The following is a 24,856-nucleotide window of genomic DNA, read 5'->3' as shown; positions in this document are numbered from 1 at the left end:
ATGCAGGGCATTCCAGTAAATATCACTGTAGGTTCTCATGTGTGGATTGAGGATCCATCAGTTGCTTGGATTGATGCACAAGTATTAGAGGTTAACGGACAGGAAGTTCAGGTTCAGACCTCTGATGGGAGGACGGTATATCAAACGCTTTTACATTGAATAGTATTCATTCATTAAGTTACTCTTGCTTTATTTGTTTTTCCATAGATAGCATCTTATTATGTACTCTAGACTCTAGACTCAATTATGTGACCAAAGTCTAACTTAACTGAAAAGCTGGTTTTCCTACAGCCTAATTGATTAAATTTCTAAATTGACTTGAAATACAGTATTCGGATGATGGAATTCAGAATGTCTTTCAAATACTAAGAATCCAAAGTATCTAGTGAAGTATCTAATTCACTAGTCTCTTTTGAGTTATTGGTTTTTATATCTATACATGACTCGCCTGGTCTTGTTTGATGCAACCTTAGGTAGTTTGCAACTGTATGGTTTTTGCGGCTTTCATACCCATATGTATCCATTTTCTTCATTCTGTACTTGAACTGTATTTTCATTTCACCCTTCTTTCCACAAATATTGGCACATTCTTTTAGCTATTCTTTGTTATATTCTAGTGGTAAAAGAAAGATTTACTGTAGTTGTTCTAATTTACTGCCATCTAACTCTCTAGTTTTCGGCTAAGAGCCCGTTTGGATTGACTTATAAATTGCTTATAAACTGTTTTTAGCTTTTTTGAGTGTTTGGTTGACCAGCTTAAAGTCATTTTGTGCATAAAATAAGCCCAAAAAATAATTGGGCCCGTTTGGCTTAGTTTATCTAGAGCAGCTTATAAACTGAAAAAAGCTTATAAGCAAAAAAAAAATAAGTTAGCCTCTGCTTATTTTAAGACCATCCAAACAGGCTCTAAGCCACATTAATACGATCCCAATTGACAATACACATCTCTAACCTGGCAATGACCTGGCTTTGTGATGTTGTACATTTTCATTTCATTTCTTCTAGGTTGTAGCAACTTTATCAAAAACTTACCCCAAGGATGAAGATGCTCCCGATGGAGGAGTGGATGACATGACTGAACTTTCATATCTGCATGAGCCTGGAGTCTTACATAATTTGGCAACAAGATATCAACTTAATGAAATCTATGTAAGTTTATAGTCCGATGCTCAAAATTTAATTTAATTTAATTGATGTTCAGTTTGGTGAATGAAATGGTTGAAACTGCAGCTACAGATGGCTTTATTATAATATTATATCATACTCTGACATTATGGCAGACATATACTGGAAGTATTCTTATAGCCATTAATCCGTTCCAAAAGCTGCCTGATTTATATGATGGACACATGATGCAAAAATACAAAGGAGTACCACTTGGAAAACTAAGTCCTCATGTCTTCGCTATTGCTGATGCTGCTTACAGGTACTCCTATACACGACTTCGACTCCATATTTTTCTCATGATAAGTAATTCTATCGTAACTGAAATCTTGAAACTGAATTAGGGCAATGATAAATGAGGGTAAAAGCAATTCTATATTGGTTAGTGGTGAAAGCGGTGCTGGTAAGACTGAAACTACTAAAATGCTTATGCGCTATCTTGCCTTTTTGGGTGGCCATAAAGGCACTCAAAGGCGGACTGTGGAACAGCAAGTACTGGAGGTAAGCTAAATGCAGTTTTGAACGCTTTTACTTCTTAAAATTACAAGGGCAGGTATTTAGGAACTTGTACTTTCCTTTGAGGCTTAAATTCTGCACAATTTCAGCTATATAGACATATAATTGCATGACATGAGTGCATTGTCTAATCATAAATAAGAAGAACATATGAATATGCAACATTATGTTTGCTTTACCAAACACAAGAAACATGGTATGTTCTTGAGGTTATAGTTATGTGCAAGCGATGGAATGAAATTGGCCTGAATAGAGTGGAATAGATACAGAGAATTCATAACACTCCAACTAGTTAGGGTTGATTGATTAATTGTTGGAGATGTGAATGCGTGGAAAAGGAAATGAAGTATCATATTCACATAAAATGCGGAGTTCGATATAGGATTAAACCTAAGAAAATGATATAAGGTTCACAAACTGTGAGTAATTTTTTGAAATAAAATTCAACAATTCTATTACTTTAATGAAAAGTTATATAGAATACATATAAAAAAATTATATGGGAAAAGAATCTGTGGAGTTGACGTAAAACTCATGAACTAAATAATTTATAAGATATACAGTGAAGTTTTTGAATGCCATTCGTCAAGAGATGAAATTTGGTTTAAATGAATTTGCTAGTAGCTTTCTTAATTGAAAGTTTGTAGAGGGGTCAATGTGTATGTGAAAATTTTGTAGAATTTTGAAGGCTTTCGCGTTTATTTGAATTAAACAATTTCCAAGAGGCTCTGTTTCATATCTAAACAGTCTAAATCATGTGGACAGGGCTTCAAAGTTCAAACTGATAGGTTTCTCTGTCTATTTCTCTTAGAGCCTTCTCTATTGGTTATCTTATTCTTTTAACTCATGATTGTTATATCTCCAGTCTAATCCAGTACTTGAAGCATTTGGCAATGCCAAAACAGTTAGAAATAACAATTCAAGGTGAGATACTGCTCTACACATGCTCCCAATAAAAAAGTTTGACTCATAATTGCTTCAACAATCAGTTGAAATTTTTTGCTTCTGAAAGCAACTTAGACTCTGTTGTTTACAGCCGTTTCGGTAAATTTGTGGAGATTCAGTTTGACAAGAATGGAAGAATATCCGGTGCAGCTATTAGAACGTATCTCCTTGAAAGATCTCGAGTTTGCCAAGTTTCAGACCCTGAACGGAACTATCATTGTTTCTATCTTCTCTGTGCAGCACCCCAGGAGGTAATTTGCATCAATGTTATTCCTTTTCTCTTCGGTTAGTTTTGATTGTCACAATATCCTTTTGACAGTTTCCCATTTTTAACAGGAGATCAAAAGGTATAAGTTAGGCGATCCCAAATCATTTCGCTATCTCAATCAATCAAATTGCTATGAACTAGTAGGTGTTAATGATGCTCATGACTATCTTGAGATAAGGAGGGCAATGGATATTGTTGGAATTAGCGAGAAAGAGCAGGTAATTCTTTAGTTGCTTTTATCTGTCCTGCAACTCTCCTTTCTGATTCTAAGAAGCTACTCGGTTTCTTCTTCAGGAGGCAATTTTTAGTGTTGTGGCTTCTGTTCTTCATCTTGGTAATATAGAGTTCGCAAAGGGCGATGAAATTGATTCATCAGTTGTGAAAGATGACAAATCTAGGTTTCATCTTCAAACTACTGCCGAGCTTCTGATGTATGTTCTGCCCTTCATATTTCACTATTCTTCCTTTGCTCTTTCTTTCATGAGTTTTTTATTTGATTTAATTCTTCTATCAGGTGTGATGTTACCGCACTGGAGGATGCCCTATTGAGACGTGTAATGGTCACTCCTGAAGAAGTTATAAAGAGAAGTCTTGATCCTGAAGCTGCAGCCGTAAGCAGAGATGGCTTAGCTAAAACATTATATTCTCGGTTATTCGACTGGTATGATTTCTACTGTTACATCCAGATGACCGTGGTCTTATCTGTTACATTCACACTAATAGCAAATTCTTTCTACTGTTCACAGGTTGGTGGACAAAATAAATAACTCCATTGGACAAGATCCTAACTCAAAATATCTAATTGGTGTTCTTGACATTTATGGTTTTGAAAGTTTCAAAAGTAATAGGTAGGCACTGGTGCAAAAACAAAACAACTAGTAAATGTGATGTCTTGCATTTGACTCTTCTAACTTTTATTTCCAGTTTTGAACAATTCTGTATTAATTATACAAATGAGAAGCTGCAGCAACATTTTAACCAGGTATGGTAGTTGAAATTCTATAGAAGCAGTTCTGTGCGTTTTTGCTAAGCACAACTAAGCTACTGTGAAATTTGTCTTTTTTCAGCACATGTTCAAGATGGAGCAGGAGGAATACACTAAGGAAGAGATAGATTGGAGCTATATAGAATTTGTGGACAACCAGGATGTTCTAGATCTTATTGAAAAGGTAATATCATTTGGTTTATGGTGATTCCTTTTCTCCTCATGTATACAAATATATCTGTTGCGCATTGTAGTTGTCATTTGTATATTATTCCATTGCTGCATGAGCAATGAAACTTGTGCAACTAATGTAGAAGCCTTCTGAATACTATTGTACACGCCTGGGCAATACTCATAAGTCATAACCTTGAGAACAAGTTTCTAATTTTACATTGTTAGAAGTTGAATATGTTCATAACTCAATATAATCCTAGTATATGTAAAACTCCAAGTAGTTGGTTAATGTTAGAATATAATTTGTGTTATGCATTTAATATTAGAATATAATTTGTGTTATGCATTTAATATCCATGCAGCAGATTAAATGGAAAGATTCCCAGTTAAATAATTGTTGAATTAATTATAAATATGACTCAAAGTAATTTCTATATTTATGGTAAGTTATTTCTTATATAGTTTAAGTTACATGTAGAACTTTTAAGTATCTTTTAACTATTGTGAGTTTGCTACTTTTTTTGGGTTTCACATTTCTTTTCTGAGACAGCTTGATTAATTATAGTTTGCACCCCCTTAGATGCTTCCATAAAATAAATTATTTCACCTATTAAAGAAAAGTACTCCCAACCCATTAGTTTGCGATTGAAGTATAGTTGATTGATGGAAAGAGAAGTATCTAAATTTTCAAGATAGAACAATTATTACGTGATGCATTTCATGAAAGAGCTTAAATGAAAGATTTGTTAGCGGGACGCTGGCTAGCCTTTGTTACATTGTGGGCTTCTCCTTACTGATACTTTTTGGCCTATAATATCACGGTTTTTTGCAAACCATGGCAGAAATGGTGATAAGTTGGAGGACAAGCAGGTTGGAAGCTAACAGGAGGAGGCTGGAAAGACAGCACCCTTTTCTGCGTTTATTGGGCTATTTGGAGTATGAATAAAAGGCTTTTAAAAGAGTCGAGAGTTGATTCTGTGTTGCAAGAGTTCTCTTTTGTTCAATTTTGTATTTTTGTTTAAATAGGAAGATCAGCTTTTTATGGATGATTAGATAGATTTTTGGGAGGCTTAGTACATGCTTTTATTATTTAATTTTTCCAAATACAGTACCAACTTGGTATAACTTTAATAAATATTCGAATTATGAAAAATGTATGTAAAATTAAATTAAAACTAAGGAGCATTATTGGCATATGAAAACTTAGGCTAAGGTCCAATATTTTGTTCTTTATCAGTAGTATAGAGAATAGCTGTCATGCGGTCCAAGAACCCTCCGTCTAGTTGACATTTCTTTATCTGAATTCATGTCCATGGCCATATCCTATCTCCCGGATAAACTCTACCTGTGTTTCTCTTTGCTTTATTCTTTGTAACATTGTTTAGGAACTCACCTGGAATCATACCTTTTAAGGTAAGCAAATTAAGAATCTGAAACTAGAACATTTAATATAGGAAACCCCTCATACACTCCGTAGATGGACTCTTTTTATATATATATTTCAAAGAGTCTGTGCAGTCTACCTTACCTGCAGTCTTGCAATCTTCTTATTGTTTATTCTTAGGAGTATCTCTGAAGTTTTAAGTGAGCTCATATTCAGCAAAAGCACCATGCTTTTGTTAGCAAGACTTGATTACCTTGGTTCATTCCTTACCAACACTACTCTACAATCGTAACACTTTATTTAAATCACTGTACCATGGAAGTGGCATATCATGAATTGACTTGTATTGCTGTTTACAGAAACCTGGCGGCATCATTGCTCTTCTTGATGAAGCCTGGTAAGATATGTAACAAGTCATTTTAGCTGTAGATATTATGCTGCTGTTGTGGCCCTGCAATTAGTGTCTAAATGCTTTCCTGAGAAAGAGAGGAATGATCTAATCATGTTTTCTTTGAAATGAACTTTTCCAGTATGTTCCCCAAGTCAACTCATGAAACATTCTCACAAAAGCTTTATCAGATATTCAAGACCAACAAACGCTTTATCAAACCAAAATTGTCCCGCACTGATTTTACCATTGCTCATTATGCTGGAGAGGTAATATGACATTTTGTATTTTCTTAGAACTCTAGTCAATTGCTTCTATGGTGTATATGGAGCCTTATTGCTACTTGTTTTAAATGTTTTGTTTTTTTCTCAACAGGTTCAATACCAGTCTGATCAATTTTTGGATAAGAACAAAGACTATGTTGTTCCTGAACATCAGGATTTGTTAAGTGCTTCTAAATGCCCATTTGTAGTGGGCCTTTTTCCTCCTGTTTCTGAGGAGTCAACTAAATCTTCATCCAAATCTTCCAAGTTCTCATCCATTGGTGCTCGTTTCAAGGTAGTTACTAACTCATATACTTCTTATGAAATTTGGTAATCAATCAATCAATTGAGCATCAATAGCAAATTAGTTTGATCGGCTATATGAGTCCGCAATATCCTTTCAGCTCCATTCTGTTTCATCCCAATGCTTAATAATTTGTAGATTAAATCAAATCAGGGTTGTAAATTAGGGGGTTTTATAACTCTCAACACTGTTCCTACATGAAGTACAAATCTCTAAGCAAACTAAAAAGACTCTTGACAAACACAAGACCTAATGTAAGTGCAAAAACAACAACTAAGGCCTTAATCACAACTAATTGGTATTTCATATATGAATTGTTTGTTTCCTTTGTGCTATGCTATAAGCTAAGTCCTCGTGTATGTTGAAAGATTGTAGGTTTTTTTTTTTTGTTACACAACTTCCCCTTGTGTGATCTACCGTCCACTTTTAGTACATTCAATACAGTATCATTGTACCACAGTTGCAACCAGTATGTGTGAAGGCCCATATAGGACATGACCAGACCATCTCTGGCGACATTCTATCAATTTATCCGTTGTGTTCTACTTGCAATCTCCTAGTTAAGTATCTACTCATTAAGGAATATTAGGTATAAAAGTGTGGGGATATGGTCGTTCTAATCCTGTCTATTATTGTATCATTGCATATCCATCTTAATTCTGCGATTTTTGACACTCATCTCGTGGATATGGTACACTTTAGAGTCCAACATCTACTCTCATTAACATTGCTAATCAATAACCATAATAAACTTGCCTGTATATTTGGTAGGTATTATCCTGTCTCATATCGCTATCATATCATTCTCCATTTCAACCATGTAGTTTTAATTCTATGTATTACTTTATCCATTATGTCCTCTTAGATTTTTGTGATCTAAGAATATTTTTCATCAAAAAACTAACAGCCTAGATCCTAGTATTTCTTTAAATAGATGAAAGAATCTAATTGTCCAATTTCACTGTTGCAGTTACAACTCCAATCATTGATGGAAACTCTGAATTCTACAGAACCTCATTACATCAGATGCGTGAAGCCTAACAGTCTTTTGAAACCTGCAATATTTGAGAATGTTAACATTATGCAGCAGCTGCGTTGTGGTGTGAGTAAATTTCACATTTTCTTATGCAAAATTTCTTTTAATTCTTGAATTAAGTGCTTATATTTTGTTGTTTGAAGGGTGTTCTAGAGGCAATTAGAATTAGTTGTGCTGGCTATCCTACGCATAAGACATTTTCTGAGTTTATGAATCGATTTGGTCTTCTTGCTCCAGAGGTCTCGGAAGAGCAGTAAGTACTGGTCTTGTTCCTGATCCCTCTCCACCCCCCCCCCCCCACCCCCCCCTAAAAGAAAAGGATCTTTGTGGTTTCCCCAAAAAGTTTGGTTATTAGAAGTCTGACTTCTTGACTCTCTGCTGAAATACTATCTTGCTTTAACTTGTTTGTGGGCAGTGTTGATGAAGAAGTTGCGTGCAAAAAGATACTAGAAAAGACGGGGCTTGCTGGTTATCAGGTTGATGTTTGTCTTGCTATTTTAGAAAACTAATTTTATTTCTTAAAAGTCGAGTTCAATAGTATCGAATTATTCATTTTTATGTGTACATAATTTTGTGCCATTTCATTCAGTGCTCTTTGTACTGTAGGGGAAATTTAAATTTCCTTCACCATCATCTTGATGAATGTAGCCCAATCCTTAAAATTTATACCAATTTTACCTACCTTGCAAGGCCTACCTCAGTTAAAAAGTCTCATCTGTCAAGTAGCAAGTTCGGATTTTTAAATAAAAGTTCTTTGTCTTTTTTTTTTTTTTTTTCTTTCCCTTTCTTGTTGCCAAAAAAAAAAAAGGAATTATGGTCATGCACTTCGAGCATGTCGGATAAATTGTTCTCAATATCTAGACTACTGATATTCTCTGTTTTACTTGCAATGATTGTATGTTCTTTTTCTGATAGATAGTTGCATATACTTGAGCATTGCTAGTAAAATTTGCTAATCCTATTACTAGGCGCTGCTGATATCTGTAGTTTAGTTGATGTTCAGAAAAGCTCTCCACAATATTGTCATTTACATGTTACAAGGAGCATTTTAAGTTTGATCGTTCTTTTTCTTTCATTCAAAATAACTTCCCAAATTCATGAATCGAGTTATTCTTCAGATAGGGTTGCTATAATTGTTTTGCAGATTGGAAAAACAAAGGTTTTCCTGAGAGCAGGGCAGATGGCCGAGTTAGATGCACACAGAGCAGTAAAGCTATCCGCTGCAGTTAAGACAATACAAAAGGAAACTAGATCTCATATTTCTAGGAGATATTATGTTTCTTTGCAGAAGGCTGCAATTTGCTTACAATCCTTGTGTCGAGGTTTGTTATTATTATTATTATCTCTTTGCCCGGTCTATCTCACATTGTGGACTTTGTTTTGAATGTTAGATGTTTTACCCATGTACTAAGTTTCATTTTTTCCACTTACTGGGGCATTTTGGTAGCTTAATCATGTAATCTATTGCTCCCTCAATTCCTTTACTATCCAGTTAAATAAAAGGAATTCCATTAGCGAGTTCTCCCCTTGTACATTGATCAGGTTGCAACGTGTTAACAAGAGAATGAATTTTATTTTAATCTTAGTATATTCTCTGTTTTCCACATTAGGGAGAAGATGAGTAAAGATAAACCAGCTTGAGTGTATTAAAGATGATATTTTACAGGATATAATGAGATCAAAGAGAGATGGAGATGCTATTTTTTTATTGATTGTTCAACTTGAATCAGTAGGATAGCATTAAAGAACTCCATACATCTGTGCATGAAGACTTTAGCTACTAGGCTACACCTAGTAGATTTAGGCCTACAAAAGTGAAGGATGCCATGAAAAACTCGAGGATTTAAAAAAAGCATGTGGTCCAGATGATATCCCTATAATTGTTTGAAGGTTCCCTGGAAAGGTCAGAGTAGTATGGCTTACCAAGCTAGTTCATGCTAACAAATCAACTTTGCTTTCATATCTGTACTGTCATTTTTTCTTTTTTTTTTGTAAATGAATAGTGCTTCGAGGGAGAATCGAACCTGCGTGGCCTCTACCAAAGAGGATGCCAGAGCTGACTGCTCGCCACTGAACCGGAGCCCATTTTTTTAAACTATCATCACTTTCTTCTTTGGACATTCCTAATAATATAATCAGTTGGACTTTCTTTCCTGGATAGATACTTCTTGTTTCTCAGAATATTTATTGTTTTTGCCTTTCACAGAGTTTCTAAACATTAATTAGATTTCCCATAATGTCCTTTCATCACATGATCTAAGGGCTCTTCAAATGTAATTTGGCAGCTTAGAATGTAACACAAGTGCTCAATTAGTTATGATAGTAATACCATCACTCTGACATCCTCCTCGTTAGGTGCTTATACTTGGATCACTTACGCATGTTTCGTGGTTGTAAACATGAGCACCGTGGAAATAATAACTGTATATTCACGCTTTTTTAGAACTGAACACACATTTTGGAAAAAGCTTTTTCCTTAGTCTACCATTCCTATAGGCTGCTCAGTTTTTCTGCCTTCAATAAATTTATGTGCTCACTCTGTCATATGCTTCAGCAAGGTTTGCTTTCAAATTGTATGTCACCTTGAAAAGAGAGGCTGCTTCTCTCAGAATCCAAACAAAGTTTCGTGGACATTTGGCCAGAAAATCCTACACCAAACTTAAATTAGCAGCCATCGCTTTTCAGACTGGAATTCGAGTGGCAGCTGCACGAGCTAAGTTCAGATATGAAAAACAAACGAGGGGAGCAGTTATTATACAGGTTAGTTTATTGGGTATTATGTATTGATTCAGAGGCCTTACAAAGTTTGTTCCCAAGTGTTGACAAGATAAGATATTTGCAGGCCTATGAGCGTCGTCACAAACTCTTGTCATACTATAAGAAACTCATATGGGCATCAATCCTAACACAATGCAGATGGAGGGGAATTGTCGCAAGGAGGGAGCTTCGCAAACTAAAGATGGTAACTTCTGGATTTCTATATTCTTCTAGAACCTATGTCATATTTTTCCACTTTCCTTAGCATAGCAAAGGGGTCACTATTTGAATGAGCTGGATGATCTACATGCTAGATAGGGCTTGATTACTGAAGTGGTACATGGTTCACTTATTTGCTACTGTTCTTTACATAAGAAAAGTATATGAAGGGGTTGTTTAATTACTTCTCTGAAGGTTTTCGTGGAAAGTAACAAGTGTCTATGAAGATCCTGTTAGTGAACCTTGTGAACATGTGGTTAGAATGCATGAATGAGTATTAATAACAGATCAGAAGTATTCATATCTTTTTAATATAGGAACTGTACTAATTGGAAGTACACCGCTTACTTTGAATGTTAAGATATTTAAGTGCAAGTGGTCACGTCAGGTAAACACAAGTATGCACATTGTAAAGCATGCGTTTGAAAGAAAATCAGGCGTAAGTCATTAGTCTTAGCTAGTGCATTCTCTCTATTCTTTTCCAGTTTCATTTTGGTTTCATTTTTGGTGACATGATCATCCTAAATTTCCTGCTGCGAGAATCGGGATTGGTTTTTTCTACGTGAAATACAGAAGAGTGCATCATAATTGTTGCTTGAAATTTGATTGGTTAATCTGTTGAATGCTACAAATATGTTCCTTAAAATCAATGGATTGCTAAAATACATTTCAAATACTTCAGGCTTCAAGAGAAACAGGCGCACTTAAAGAGGCAAAGGATAAGCTTGAAAAGCAGGTTGAAGAACTTAGATTGCAGTTGCAGTTGGAGAAACGTCTAAGGGTGATATACTTGTACTAAGCAGATAAAATATTTTTTTCGCTGCACTACATTTGTTACACATATGTGGATTTTACCTGGATAGCATTAGTAAAGTAAGATATTACCTGAAAGTTTAAACAGACTTGCCAATTGGGCTTGTTGGTTACTATGAGTTTTAGATTTTGAGAAAGTTGAACTATTTGAAGCATTTGGCAAATCACAAATAGAAAATCCCTTGCAGATGGAATTGGAAGAGGAAAAGGACCAGCAAATAGCAAAATTGCAGAATTCATTGCACGACATGCAAAGAAAAGTGAATGAAACAAATACAATGCCCATCAGGGAACACGAAGCTGCTCCCAAAGCAATTGAAGGAGACTCTTCGATTGTTGAAAAGAAACCAATAGACTCTTCAATTGTTGAAAAGAAGCCTGTTCCAGTTGAGGATGACGAAAGAATTGAAGCTTTAACTGTGGAAGTGGAAAATTTAAAGGTATGAACAGTCAGCTCATAGAGTGATCCCCACACCTTTTCAGCTTCACACCCTAAAACCCTAAAATGAGCAGAGAAGATATAGGAAAATAGGTGAAAGCATTCATCTTTTTCCAGTTACATATGGTTGATGTTCTCATGCTTATACCTATTGATAGATGTTATATCAAAAAGAAAAGCAGCGTGCTGATGATTCTGAAAGGAAAAGTGCTGAAGTTCTGGAATCAAATAAAGAGAAGTGCCGGAAGTTAGAAGAAACTGAAAGAAAAGTTCAACAACTTCAGGATTCTGTTAACAGGTAGCTTTACTCGAATAATTGGTACCAGATTTAGTCCTTTCACCTTGTAAGAACAAAGATCACCAACTTTTGAGTCAAAACAGTAATGCTTCTTAAAATATAATTTGGCGGCAGGGAGGATTCGTTTTGAACCATCTAATACTGAAATCCAAACTCGAGAGTTCTATTTCTGAATGAAACTACCGGTTGTTCTTTCTACCAATTTCATGTGAGAGAGGATTGAATTTCAGGAATTAACTGCAGAAATTAATCAGGATTCTTTTATCAAGTGCTGACATCATGTTCTGCTTTTAATTGTCCAAACCTCATATGAACCTTAAATAGTTTACCTTATTATAATTGAAAATCTTCTGCAATTAAATATTTATTTGACAAAAAGAGGATAAATAGGGACCAAAGTGTATCAAAAGGAATCCAAAGATTGTGGTGGAAGGGGGGGGGGGGGGGGGGGGGGTTGGGTTTCCAATTTACAGAAATCTAGGTAATCTCTTACACATGTAGGACATTCATAAGTCCAAAACATACAAGATGTCAAAACCAATGAATTTGAAGAATAGAGTTCTCTTTCAAAAATCTGCTTTAGATAAAAGTGTTAGTTACCAGTTTGATTCTAAATATATGACACTATTTGAGTTAAATATTTGATTTGATTATAAATGACATGATGTTATTTGAGTTCAATCATTGATAGATTTCTGTAAGCGGTTCAGAGGCATCAGATTGCTTAACTTCGTTTGCTTTAGAACTGCTTCTCATGGCAAAATTCTCAGCCAAGACAAGAATTGGCATATATTTATGTTAGCTTATAATATACACATATAAGATAACATAAACAAATTAGTCTTAATATCATATTTTCTAGATATCTTTTACAAGGAGTGCTGCTTGGGATGCTATACTCACGGCGCATAACCTGAGGAAGAGGGAATGCATCATTATAACCAGTGTTGTATGTGCAAGAAGAATTGAGAAGACACCAATCATTTGCTCCTTCACTCCAACTATGCAACAGAACCTTGGACTATGGTGTATTCTTTGTCCACTCTTGGGTACTCCCTAGAACTAATGCAGAAACTAGCATCTTGGAGGATAAAAGTGGGGATAGAGAGGAGGAAAATACGGAGGTTAGCAACCTTTACATCTTTTGGTTAATATGAAGAGAAAGGAAAAAGGGATGCTTGAAGGAGTCGAAAAGCACACGGATAATCAAGAGCTTATTGTATCTATATTGTCGGTGTAAAGAAAGCATTCCATTATGTATAGACAATGGAATGGATTTTTCAAACACCTTCGAAATTCTTGTAACTTCGGCATCACCTTGGTGCATATTAATGAAATGATTTATTTGATTCATCAAACGAAAAGAAAGAAAAATGAACTACTGAACTACTCAGCTTGGACGATTTCTTATAACAAACTGAATTGGTCATAACTGGTCGAATCATTGTGGACTACTTGATGGAAATGATAATTTAAACATGATCAACTTCCTGTTTTGCAAGATCGGGCTGGGGATCTAAAGGGTATATTGGCAATTATGTTGGGAAGTTTCTAGAATTTGTCAAGTTCTCACTGTAGGTTTTATGGAAATTTTACGAAGTCCCAGATACAGGTGATATCTTGGAAACACTTGAAATGGATGTTTATTCACATGAAGAATTATTTCTCTTGTTATTTTCCTGGCTACTGTTGCATTAGATTCATAAGCTTTAGTGTTTGTGATGAACTGCTAAGTCATATTTGAAGCATCCTGTATCTAGAAAAGTATGCCTTATAGATGATTCATTTGCTATCACTCATATCTGTGGCGTTGTGAATCAAGATTGGCGGTAAAAGGTGATGAGTAGCAACATATATCAAGCGATACAATGTCTTTTTTTTATTATTCGTACCTGCTTTTTTATTGTCAACAGTATTTTCTTACTTAGGACTAGATTTTTTTGTTGGAAGAAGAATTAACCATTTTTTTTATCTTCTTTCTTCCTCATACATTTTCAACTTGTGGTATCATAGCTTGCTATAAATGCATATTTCTTTTGTCTTTTTTATAAGATGCAGCGCCTGAGAATCCTCTATAACCTTCTATATTTAAATTGGGGTCTCCTTCTTGTTGTCCCTTTTGTTGTCATTGAAACTTTGGATCATTGGATGTGATCGTAGGATTACTAGTGCAATTGATCCCACCAGAACTCCAAATCTAAGCATTTTTTAGCAACAGTATATGAATGGGGACCCCTTGAGAAGTTAAGTGCTGCATCTTCCTTCGATAATTGAAACAAAAGTTTGCATCTTCCTTCTCCAACTAAATATAGAAAAATACTTGTATCTTCAGTAGTTTTGCCTTAATCATATAACTCTGAAGATGTTAGGTCTTACTGTAGTCGGGGATCCATCTGTTGGTTATTGGCATTTGGCAACATATAACTTTGAAGATTGTTATTGTCAACAATCTTACTAATAGAGATGTATGCTGATTATTTACGGTCTGGAGTTCTACATGCACTCCATAATTTTGTTGTTGTTTTTAGTTGTTGAATTATATGAAGCTTTCAAGCTTATTCATTTGTGCAAAGGAATCCATCAAATTTCATGTCAGAGTTACCTCTGATGCTATTGATCCTATCTTAGAATTTAATGGATCAGACTGCCTCAAATCATTGATAGCTTCAAGCTGGTCCTTTCTGTAAACTTGCAACCTCCCAGTAAAAGACAACAGAAAAACATCTTTTTGTTGTCCGTTCACTTTTATCTACTTTCTTAGTAATAGAGAAGATTCTCTTCGAGTCTTCGTTCAGACCAGAATGGAGTAGCAACATATAACTATATTTATGGCATACTAAATTTTCCTTTTTTTTTGCGTTCTTCTCTTCTTCCTCTTTTTTCAATATATTGTGTTTTTGTACTTCCTCTCCCGTTGCCCACTAGCATTTTCCCTTCTACTGAGGAAAGAAAGCAGAAATGTTTATCTTGGGAAAGATGTTTCCTTTCTAAGCTCTAATAAAATCCTTAGCCAGCTTATTGGTATCTATTAGCTCTTTTTCTTATGAAGTGCCCATTTTTTTCAAGTGATAGCTTGTTCCTGCTTTTTTGTTGAATTAATGGAAACCTTGTGTGAATGTTTTTATTTTACGGAGGAAATCATTTTTGAGTCTTTGGTGAAATGGGATAATATCACCTAAATCTTTAATTAGTGCCTTCTAGAATGCATCTCGAAAAGAGACTGGAATGAATGAAAACAAGGGAAGGTATACTGTACTAGACAAATGGGACTAAGGATAAGTAAAGATAAGTAGGGTCATTAAGCTTTCAACCCCTTGGAAGACTTCTTTAAGATTTTTACTATAAGTTGGAGTTACATCTTATAGCTTCCTTTTTAACATTAGAATCTCGTGTCATATGACTAATACTAGATATGATCTAGTGTGCCTCAGGATGATTTACAGCATATCAGACCAATTCTCAGAGCTGAAAATGATATTACGTCCCTCCTCCAGCCACAATTCAGCCTCAGGAGTCATTTCTAGAGGTTATCCGGATGATGCCACATCTGCTTCAGCTGATGCTATGTCTACCAACTTTGACTTCACATTTCCAGCTCCGGGTTCGACTCCACCACAAATTTCTTCCCCCGATCCTCATGCTTTCCAGCTTATGGTTCAGGATCTGGCAGCAGCTGAAATCTCAGGTCAGTATAGCGTCCCTTAGGTGGCTTGAGAAATTTTGATAGTTCTAAAGTACGGAAAAATTTACCTAGATCAAACAAAGAAAAGAGTACCGGAACGTGCACCTGCAGGAGCAAAATGAGGAATTAAGATTCTTTCTCCATTTAGTAGAAGTCTCCCTTTCATCCGTAGATATTGATAGCTTAATCGTAGCTAAATACTCTGTTTTCTTTTACTTTATGGGTAAACTGAACCTGCTATAGAAAACTGTATTATCTATCCTTTTTTTTCTCTTGGTTGGTTGCATTGTGCAGGTTCTGGTAACTGGGAAAATGACCGAGAAGGGGTATTTGATGACTTCTTCTGATGGAAATCGCTCTTCAATTTGTTATAACTCCATACACACTATAGAGATGCTAACCCTAGATGGATAGCCTATGTGGCTCTTAGCACGCATCTCAACCAAATCTAAACAACTACCTCTGTACAGTAACATTCAGGTATAGTTTCTCTCAAACAAAGATTTCATTCTGGTATCAAAGTTTTTCCATTAACTACTCTCCTATGTCCTGAATTTATGTGTGATTAAATAGGTAATTCAAGTAAAATAGTCAATTGAATGTAAACATACAAGAGCTGTTTCCGAAGCCCACTGCTCTCCATGAGTTAGTGTAATTCCTTTTGGATGCAAAACTCTTAAATACCCTTTTGTTGTATGGCTCCCAATATTATTGCGAATATTTATATTAGTAACGATTAATTCAGGTTAATAAAATGTTAGTCATTTGTTTTTAATACAATCTGTTGGATGGTGTGTATAAAATTTTATTTACTAATATAAAGATTTGAATAGTTTAATTTAAAATCTTAAAATATTTCAACTATAAAGAGTATATAGTTTTTTCATGATCTAGATCATGCGACAGAGCCAACAACGTAGGAAAGTTTGTTCCCGATTCTATCTTCTCATTAGAACTGCGTTTACGCTAACAAAAAGAAGAGTTTCAGCAAAATAGGAATGTGGGGTCAGCTCCGAGAGCGGATGTTAGGCTGATGTCAACCGCCAATGCGGGTCAGAAAGTAACAGAAGAGAATGGAGGGAAATATAAGTATACCCAATTTCATTTTTCCCCCTTTTTTTTTTTTTCTTTCTGAAATCTTCACTGAATACAGACACTCCCCCCCACCCCACACACACACAACCAGTACCGGTGGCTGGCACTCCATAAAAGCAGCATTGTCTCATTACCTGTCTCACGTTTTCATCTTTTATATCTTAAACCCTCCGCAAGATATGAATGTTATGCTTCATCCAATTCCTATTACAGGCTGTTATATGTTGCCCATATTCCTATTGTCTTCTTCCTATTCTGCGTCTTTGTCCCCCTCTCTAATTAGGTCTTCTGATGGTGCTGGCAGGATCAATTAGGGAAATAAAAGTTTGGCCACAGACTTGTTAGCACATCGAGTTCTTTCCCAGCACAAGATTCTGAGCATAGTTTTAAATTCAATTAACAACTTCACATAAGTAGAATTTTAGCTTTTCTTTCTTTCACTCTATAAGTAAAACCACATCTTCTAAGAATGTCGCATGAAGATGAAAAAGAAGCATATCCATAATTCATTTGAAGTTAAGTTCTGCCAGATTGTACCATCATTTTAATGAAATCAGCAATTATCAACTTGACAGCACTCTTTGGGACAACAACAACATATCCAGTGTAATCCTATTTGGGGAGGGTAGAGTGTACACAGACCTTGTCCTACCTTGAAGGTAGAGACTGTTTCTGATAGACCCTCAGCTCAAGTAAGACAGCTCTCTTTGGGAAGGAAACAAAAACTCTAGTGGGTAAGAATTGGTCAATTTATGGCAGTCAGAGATTCTGTTAGCCATGAAAAATAACTGGAATTTCTCAGTCTATCCCCGAAGAGAGGTCTTCAATTTGTACTGTTAGATATATCTAGGGTGTTAAACATACACTAAAAATAAAATTTGGATATTAAACAAGTTTGTAGCTATATTACGTTGTGAGCACTGATTGCTTCACCTACACATGCAATATGCATAATGTAGCAGTTGCAACTGCTTCTTGAAACATCTTTCCTTTATAATTAATTACTTCAGTGTCTTAATGATGTCTATATAAAAGTCTCGAGTTCAAATTATAGTTGATTACAGGCATGGAGAATTAAATTATTCAAGTAGTCAATGAATGTTAATCTGTTTACAGTTTATGGAGTACTCATTGAAATGATTTCTTTGCGACTATGTTTGACATAGTTTTCCCCTGCTGACGCTGGTAAAAAGGATTAGAAAACACTATTTAACTTTGTCCTCGACTGTTTTCATGGTGCTTTGTTTACATTAGTTCGTACTAATACTATTATGCTGTCATTTTTCATTTAAAGCAAAATTATGAACTGGTCTATATCAGTGTATGATTGCAGATTTATATCTTATCTTATTATGGATGTACTTAGTTATATTCTTTAGATACTTTCCTTCACCTTTAAAAGAAAACACACTTAAGCCGTCATTTCATCCATTCAGAATTGTCTTCTAAGTATTCTCGGCTACTTATTATTTTCAGATATTAGGATCTTAAGTGACGCTTCCATCCTTTTCTTGTTCTTTATGTATTGGGTTCCAGCACCCATTACCCTCCTAAAGCAGCCATGTTTTCTTCTTTGTTTGAACCATTAGTTTGGAAACTCTCCAATAACAATTGTCAATGCACCAAAATCATTTTTATTATTGATATCCTTGAACTACAAGCTGGACATCTTGAAATAGTTGAATACTGCAGGATTTAGTTATGGAAAAACTATTTGTCCTTTTTCAATAGGTTGATGAAAAGCTGACCAACCTAGATTCGGGAAAGAATCAGCAAGCTCTGTCAATGGCTCAGAACAATAGATGCTGTTGGGATGCTCCAGATCAATTATTCAGGTAATCCTGGGCAAAGTCTTCCTCATATTTGAATTTAGATTCTGTATCTTGCTTACTCTTACCCATTATGTGATAATGTTAGAGGACTGGAAGCAAAGTGGTCACATAGTAATTCAAAGGCTTGCAGATTACGTTGTCCTTCGAGTATTTTGCTTACTTGTTCTATCGGTTGACTAAGAACTGAAATTTATAATAGGATCAGCATAGCACATCACTAACTGAAATTTATAATAGGATCAGCATAGCACATCACTGAATTCAAGTGCTAATTCAGAGGTCGAGGGAAGACCGCGAAAATCACTTAATGAGAAAAGGCAGGAGTACCAGGACTTGCTCATTCACTATATGGCACTGCACCTGCTTGCACTATCTACAAGTGCCTTAGGCAGCGGCGGTCATTTGAAGTTGCGAGGACCCAGTATCTTTGACAGTACAATACAATGGTTTGGCAAGCTATTTCAGGTAGGAACTAAAGTTGTTAGAATTTTGTTATGTCCAAGAATTCATACGATTGAATAAAAGAAAAGCCTCAAGAAAATGATGATATATTAGCCTATTGGCTAGCTGACATATCCACTCGGTTGGTGCTGCTGGAACATGCATTGAAAGTTGGAGTACTGCTGGGTAATACCTCACAGGCAGTCACATTGGCTACTCTATTCCATAGAATGACACAGGTAATATTTACTAGGTTTGAACTTTGGATTTTATCATTTAGCATATAACTCCCTCTGATGATAATTTTTTTTTCCCAGAACTATCATGGAACCCCTCAAGGTGTAAATCTTTCTCCCATTGATGGTGATTCAGCTTGCGTGCTGGATACCTGCGCCAGGTTGAAGGCAAATATCTAGCTTTTCTATTTGATTAGCAGCTAACATCATAAGTAGAAAAGATTTATGGACTAATCTGTGATGATTCTGCTTCTTGGATTCTGCATCTAGGTTCAGCATATTTACATTGTTCAATATAATTCTACAAAAATAAGAGAGGACTTTAGATGTGAGGTTACCTGAAGCATTTTGATTTATTTCAATGATTGATTTAGGCTTCAAGATTATCCAGACCAGACATACTTAATGAGACTGCTAACACACTCGCCAGTGCTGCTAGTCAGGAAATTTGAGTGCTCACTGGCAACATGTCAAGAACCTTGCTATCTATCTGAACATGATGAAATCCAATCATGTAAGAGCTTCATCTAAAAGTTTGTTATTCTTCCACACTCTAATTTATTTTCTTTCCTTTTCTTGTTTCTTGCTTCATAATTGCGCGCTGATTTGACATTGTCACTTGCACTTTTAGATTATTTGCTGTTTAACTGTATTATGAATTAACTCATATCATCATGCCCTGCAATCATATTGTAACACCCCGCATCTTGGAACTGAGTTTAAGCTCATATCATTAGAGTTCTAGTGGAAACACTGAAGGTTTGAACGTTTTGCGAAAATGGTTGATAGGCCTATTTCGGGCAGCGATAACTCCTTGATCGGTTTGGAATTTGGGAAAGTACCCTCAATGAGGTTGTAGTATATAGAAATACCTTTCTAACGATATAAGGACCAAGCCAATCAGAGATCGGAGCAAGGAGATATGATCGTCTCAATATGGCTAATAGTAAGACACTTGAAATCCTATAGAACCGGCTAAGTTTTCGATATGTCTGCCTTCCAGTCAACTTTCGTGAAAAATCGTTGGTAATTTGGGAAAACTTCCTTGACGAAAGTTGTAGCCCTTTGAAATATCTTTCCAACGGTATATTATGGGGGTCAAACGGACATCTGTGCAAGAAGTTATGCCCATTTTACCGAACGCGGTGCAGAACCGACACCCGTCGCTTCTCGGGGCGCGTGAGGGCGCGTGAGAGAGTGCGCGATGGTCCCGCTTCGCGGAACGATCGCGCAACTCTGAGTTTTTAGCTGCAGAAAGTTGCGCGATATATCCGCATCGCGGAACCATCGCGAAACAGGTCAATTTCGGGTCAAAAGTCGGGTTTACGCGTTTTCTTGTTATATTTGGGGTTGGGGTTTATTTCCCCAACACCCCATCCACGAAAATTCTCTCTAAACTCATAGAGAACAAGCCCCAAACCTCAAGATCTTCCAAGGTAAGTTTTTATCATGATTCTAGGTTGAATTTAAGTCCCTAATCCCTTTCTAACTTGAGTAAACTCTTCTAATCCATAGAGTTAGGATTGAAACATTTTTGTTGGATGTGGAAACCCTAGAACCCGAATTCAAGAGGATTGGACTTCAAAAAGGTAATGTTTCTATCCCTAATCATTTATAGTTGTGAATTGACGAATTCTTGGGAGAATAATAATTGGGTTTGATGAAGAGAATTATATGAACTATGCTAGAATTGTTGGATTGTTGACTTGGGATTGTTGTATTCATATGGGTGATGAAGAATGATGTTAAGTACCTCTAATTGAGATTATAGAATTAGCTAGAAGTAATAGAATGGGGATTTGGTGAAGAAAACACCATTAATGAGGGTTGTGGAGCTTCATGCCCACCAAGTGTTTGATAAAATGCTTAGATGAACAAAGTATGGATATTGTTGCTAATATAGAATCCCTATGACCTGTATTGCTATAGATTAAAGTTGAAGGGATTGGAGGACATTGTGATACGCTCAAAAGCAGGAAGTTAAGGTATGTAGAACTTCCATCCACATGTGGGAATCTCTACGTTCTTCCCCATGATCCGTTTCCTAAAATCTATGAAGTTCAAATCCTAGGGCATTAAACTCAACATATTGGTAGCCCGTAATTATGTATGTATGTACATGAATTTTGTATCTATGTTCGTTATTGTAATCCTAATCTTCCATTACGGATATTAGGAATCCTAGCTTAATCCATGAATCATGAATTCTTCCTCATGTGTTCTCATTATGTTCATATGAAACTGTATGATTTTATTTTGCAAATTACAAGCATGTTTTCAAATCAATTACATATATATGATTATGAACTATTGTTATTACTCATGAATCAAAAATATGTTTACAAGCTATTTCATGAAACCATGTTTACAAGTTATTTCGTGAAATCATTATTACAAGACAAGTACGAGTTAATTCACGAAAATCATGGGCTTCTTAGCCAACTATATTATGTTAAAGTTTTTTTTTTTTGGGAGTTGCACAAATTACCGAGAAGGCTCAGATAGCCTGAAACTACGTAGCCACCGTAGGACAAGGATCGCTCCGCCCGGATAAGACGATACCTTAATTTTACACTGAATGGATCCATCAGATACGTTACCACCTTATACCCTGGCAAGGTATAGGGGCTCAACTGGTCCGGCGAGGTACCAGACTCCACGTACCCACGTGGTGATATCATATGTCGGTTTATGAAATGCTCTCCCTACTTATCATGTTTTACTTATGTTATATATATACATATGTACTCATGCTCATGTTCATGTCCAGGTTTTCAGTTTCAGTCCTTATCATGTTATTCCATGTCCCATGTTGTTTCTTTCGGTTGCTTTACATACCAGTACATTCAATGTGCTGACGTCCCCTTTTATTACCCGGGGGCCTGCATTTCACGATGCAGGTACTGATATACAGGACGACACATCTGCTCAGTAGGACAACATTCGTATCAGCTTATTGGTAAGCCCCATCTCATTCGGGGTTTAGTCAACTTTTGTTTTATGATTAATTATGCGTCTAAAGGTATGCTGGGGTGGGGGCCTTGTCCCAGTAAGTATGTTTTCCAGTCAGACTCATGATAGAGGTTTCATAGACTAGACAAGTCAGTTATGTCATGTCAGACTTTTGGAGTCGTATAGCCATTTTGGCTCACTCATGTTTAAACAAGTACTTTATTAAGTATTATGACTTACCATGTTTTATAAAGGCTCATCATGCATTCACGTTATATTCCGCTTATGTTATGTATCATGATGATTCAGCAAGCCATGTGGTTCGCTTGGTCACATGCAGTCAGGCACCGAGTGCCGTGTTACGTCCAGGCCATGGTTCGGGGCGTGACACATATTTACTGCAATATCTCTATCTGCTCTAACAAACTTTTCTATCTTCATGCACAATCAGCTCTTTTATGTCTCATTTCTTTCCTGTTTAAAAAATTACTCTGTTGTTCTCCTCTTTCTCAACAAGGAGTATCTTTCACACATGTGGGCGGGAACTGACCTGTTAGTGACAGACTAACCCTGCTTGCTAGGAACTTTAGGTGGCGCAATACCTGGCTAACATTTGTGTGAAAGAAGAGACACTAGAGAAATAATTGACAGAGTGTGTGAATACAATTGTCTTACCCTCTTAAAAATATTTTGCAGGCGCACCTTACAAAGTGCATAACTGTGTATTCATGATGCAATATATTTGCTCTTAGTATATCTGTATACACTTAGCTATTTATGATTAACTATTCAAAACTCCCCCTCAAACTAGTGCATACACGTACATACCAAGCTTGCTATCTATATGACTAATTTAGGGACTGGTGAAGGATTTGAGTTAATTTGTTTAGGGTACACATCTGATACGTGTGTGTGTAAGTACCCAAAAAGGGTAGTTTTTGGGAATGTCTAGTTTATTTGAAGGATCCGCACGTCGGCACAAAGTACCCACACCTTTATCACACCCCTTGTACCATACATCAAGGTCAATGAAGGATCTATGTAACAATTGTGAACATATCTGTAAGTTGATCATTTGGATTCAGAATAATTTGTGAGGATGTCTCTGTTTAAACAAAATGGACCTTGGACCTAACTCAGTCCGAAAAACTTGAGTAAAAATTGTCCTAAATCAATATAAAGAGACTACGACCTATATTCTTAATCAATGAAGGACTTTAACACCCCTCTGTACGTCCAGAGCTGGACATCTAGAGTATAGATAACATTATATGGAGCCTAACACTGAGTAACCGAACATTTGGGATAGGTTTGACTCTAATCTCATGTTAAAAAAATGGACTTTGGACCTAACTCAACTCTAAAAGCTAGCTCATGAGGTGAGAATTGTTCGAGACCATATGAAAGAGACTACAACCTACAATTTTGGACCTGGGACTCTGATAGTCTTCAGAGTGCATATTTCTCTTTGATGACATGACAATTGATTTTTCTGTGTTTAGTTTGGAACACCGTATTCAAAACAATACGAAGAGCGGTTTGAATAGCGCAGGTCTCACCAAATATCAATTCATTGAGAAATTGTTTGGTCCATATTAGTTAGTTTCCACAACCATAGCTTGATATTCTGCCTCTACATTAGATCTAGCAACTACTTGTTTCAATCACTTTGAAGCTCTGACTAGAACACAATATTCATTAGTAGAGAGTCTATCTGAAGATGACCCTGCCCAATCTGCGTCAGTATACCGACAGTCTTTGTTTAGGAAATGGCATACATCCTGATCTTAAATCAGATGAGTGCACACTTCAGAATTCCAGATTAATCTTTCCCGCGCTTTCTTTTAGTAATTTACGTTGGTTATGTAGATATTGTGTTGTTTGACTGTCCATCATTGTGATTAAACTTTTTCCCCTTTCTCTAATTTAAAGCATTTGATTTGATTCATAAGCAATTCTTGTTTGTGCACCAAATTCTTTTTCAGGTTTATAGCACAGCTGACAAGTTGCAAATTGTGGAGAGACCAGATGCGCTTTTAAACACGTGTGAACTTTGGAATGCCTATATATTTAAGAGAGAACACTATAAGCAAAATTTTGCCACAGAATTTTGCTAGTAACACACCGAGCATAATTTTGCAGCAGAATCAAAAGTTCAATAAACAATCAATCAACTAAATCTGTATCCAAAACTAGTTGAAGTACATTTTATAAATCCTCTGTATGAGTTTAGAGGATTCGTCATAATTTAATTATTTTTACAGTGGGCTATCAGACTACTTCATTCCTCATCCTTTATCTCTGACTTGAGAAAAATAAAGACGTTGTTTGTACCAAATGACAGATGATTTGGTAGAGTGCAGCAGTTAAAGATCTGTCGCACTGACAATAACCTTTGTATATGGTAAGACTTTGTCAAAAAATCAACCTTAAGCAATACCTTAAAAGGATTTAAGTTAATACATATTGTCAGTGTAAAAAATGTTACACCAACAGTGTGATTTAACATGTTACAATATGTTACCTAGCAATTATGCAACAATTACTTTTTAAATAACCTGATTATGTGAATCCCCGGCACGACCAATTCATAAAACTCAACTCGTTCTTAAAACCCTTTCCATCTCTTACAGAAAATGCCATTCGAAAACCAATAACAACAGCT

At 35.9% G+C, this 24,856-nt stretch overlaps 1 protein-coding gene across 6 annotated transcripts; it reads left to right on the top strand.

Annotated features, from left to right (window-relative positions):
• LOC132607859 (myosin-11-like) lies at positions 1-24,599 on the top strand. Of its 6 annotated transcripts, none has more exons than XM_060321940.1 (33): positions 1-135; positions 1,006-1,149; positions 1,281-1,426; positions 1,509-1,665; positions 2,546-2,604; positions 2,717-2,876; positions 2,962-3,111; positions 3,188-3,324; positions 3,408-3,554; positions 3,640-3,741; positions 3,818-3,875; positions 3,961-4,062; positions 5,796-5,833; positions 5,967-6,093; positions 6,200-6,382; positions 7,362-7,493; positions 7,571-7,680; positions 7,843-7,903; positions 8,572-8,749; positions 9,982-10,187; positions 10,270-10,389; positions 11,086-11,184; positions 11,405-11,656; positions 11,814-11,953; positions 15,385-15,638; positions 15,930-16,115; positions 18,462-18,565; positions 18,800-19,027; positions 19,130-19,242; positions 19,321-19,400; positions 19,614-19,753; positions 22,140-22,198; positions 24,177-24,599. In XM_060321940.1, exons 1-26 carry the CDS (start codon positions 1-3, stop codon positions 15,980-15,982), a joined length of 3,450 nt encoding a protein of 1,149 aa, XP_060177923.1. In that variant the 3' UTR covers positions 15,983-16,115; positions 18,462-18,565; positions 18,800-19,027; positions 19,130-19,242; positions 19,321-19,400; positions 19,614-19,753; positions 22,140-22,198; positions 24,177-24,599. The 6 variants fall into 6 exon arrangements, with proteins under 6 accessions (XP_060177923.1, XP_060177918.1, XP_060177928.1 ...); XM_060321935.1 differs by having other exon boundaries at positions 19,118-19,242; XM_060321945.1 differs by lacking the exon at positions 22,140-22,198 and having other exon boundaries at positions 19,118-19,242.
• Positions 24,600-24,856: the final 257 nt, after the last annotated feature.

This window comes from Lycium barbarum, chromosome 1 (genome assembly GCF_019175385.1).
Source record: "Lycium barbarum isolate Lr01 chromosome 1, ASM1917538v2, whole genome shotgun sequence".
NCBI classification, from domain to species: domain Eukaryota; kingdom Viridiplantae; phylum Streptophyta; class Magnoliopsida; order Solanales; family Solanaceae; genus Lycium; species Lycium barbarum.
This window is presented reverse-complemented; position numbering and strand designations above follow the sequence as displayed.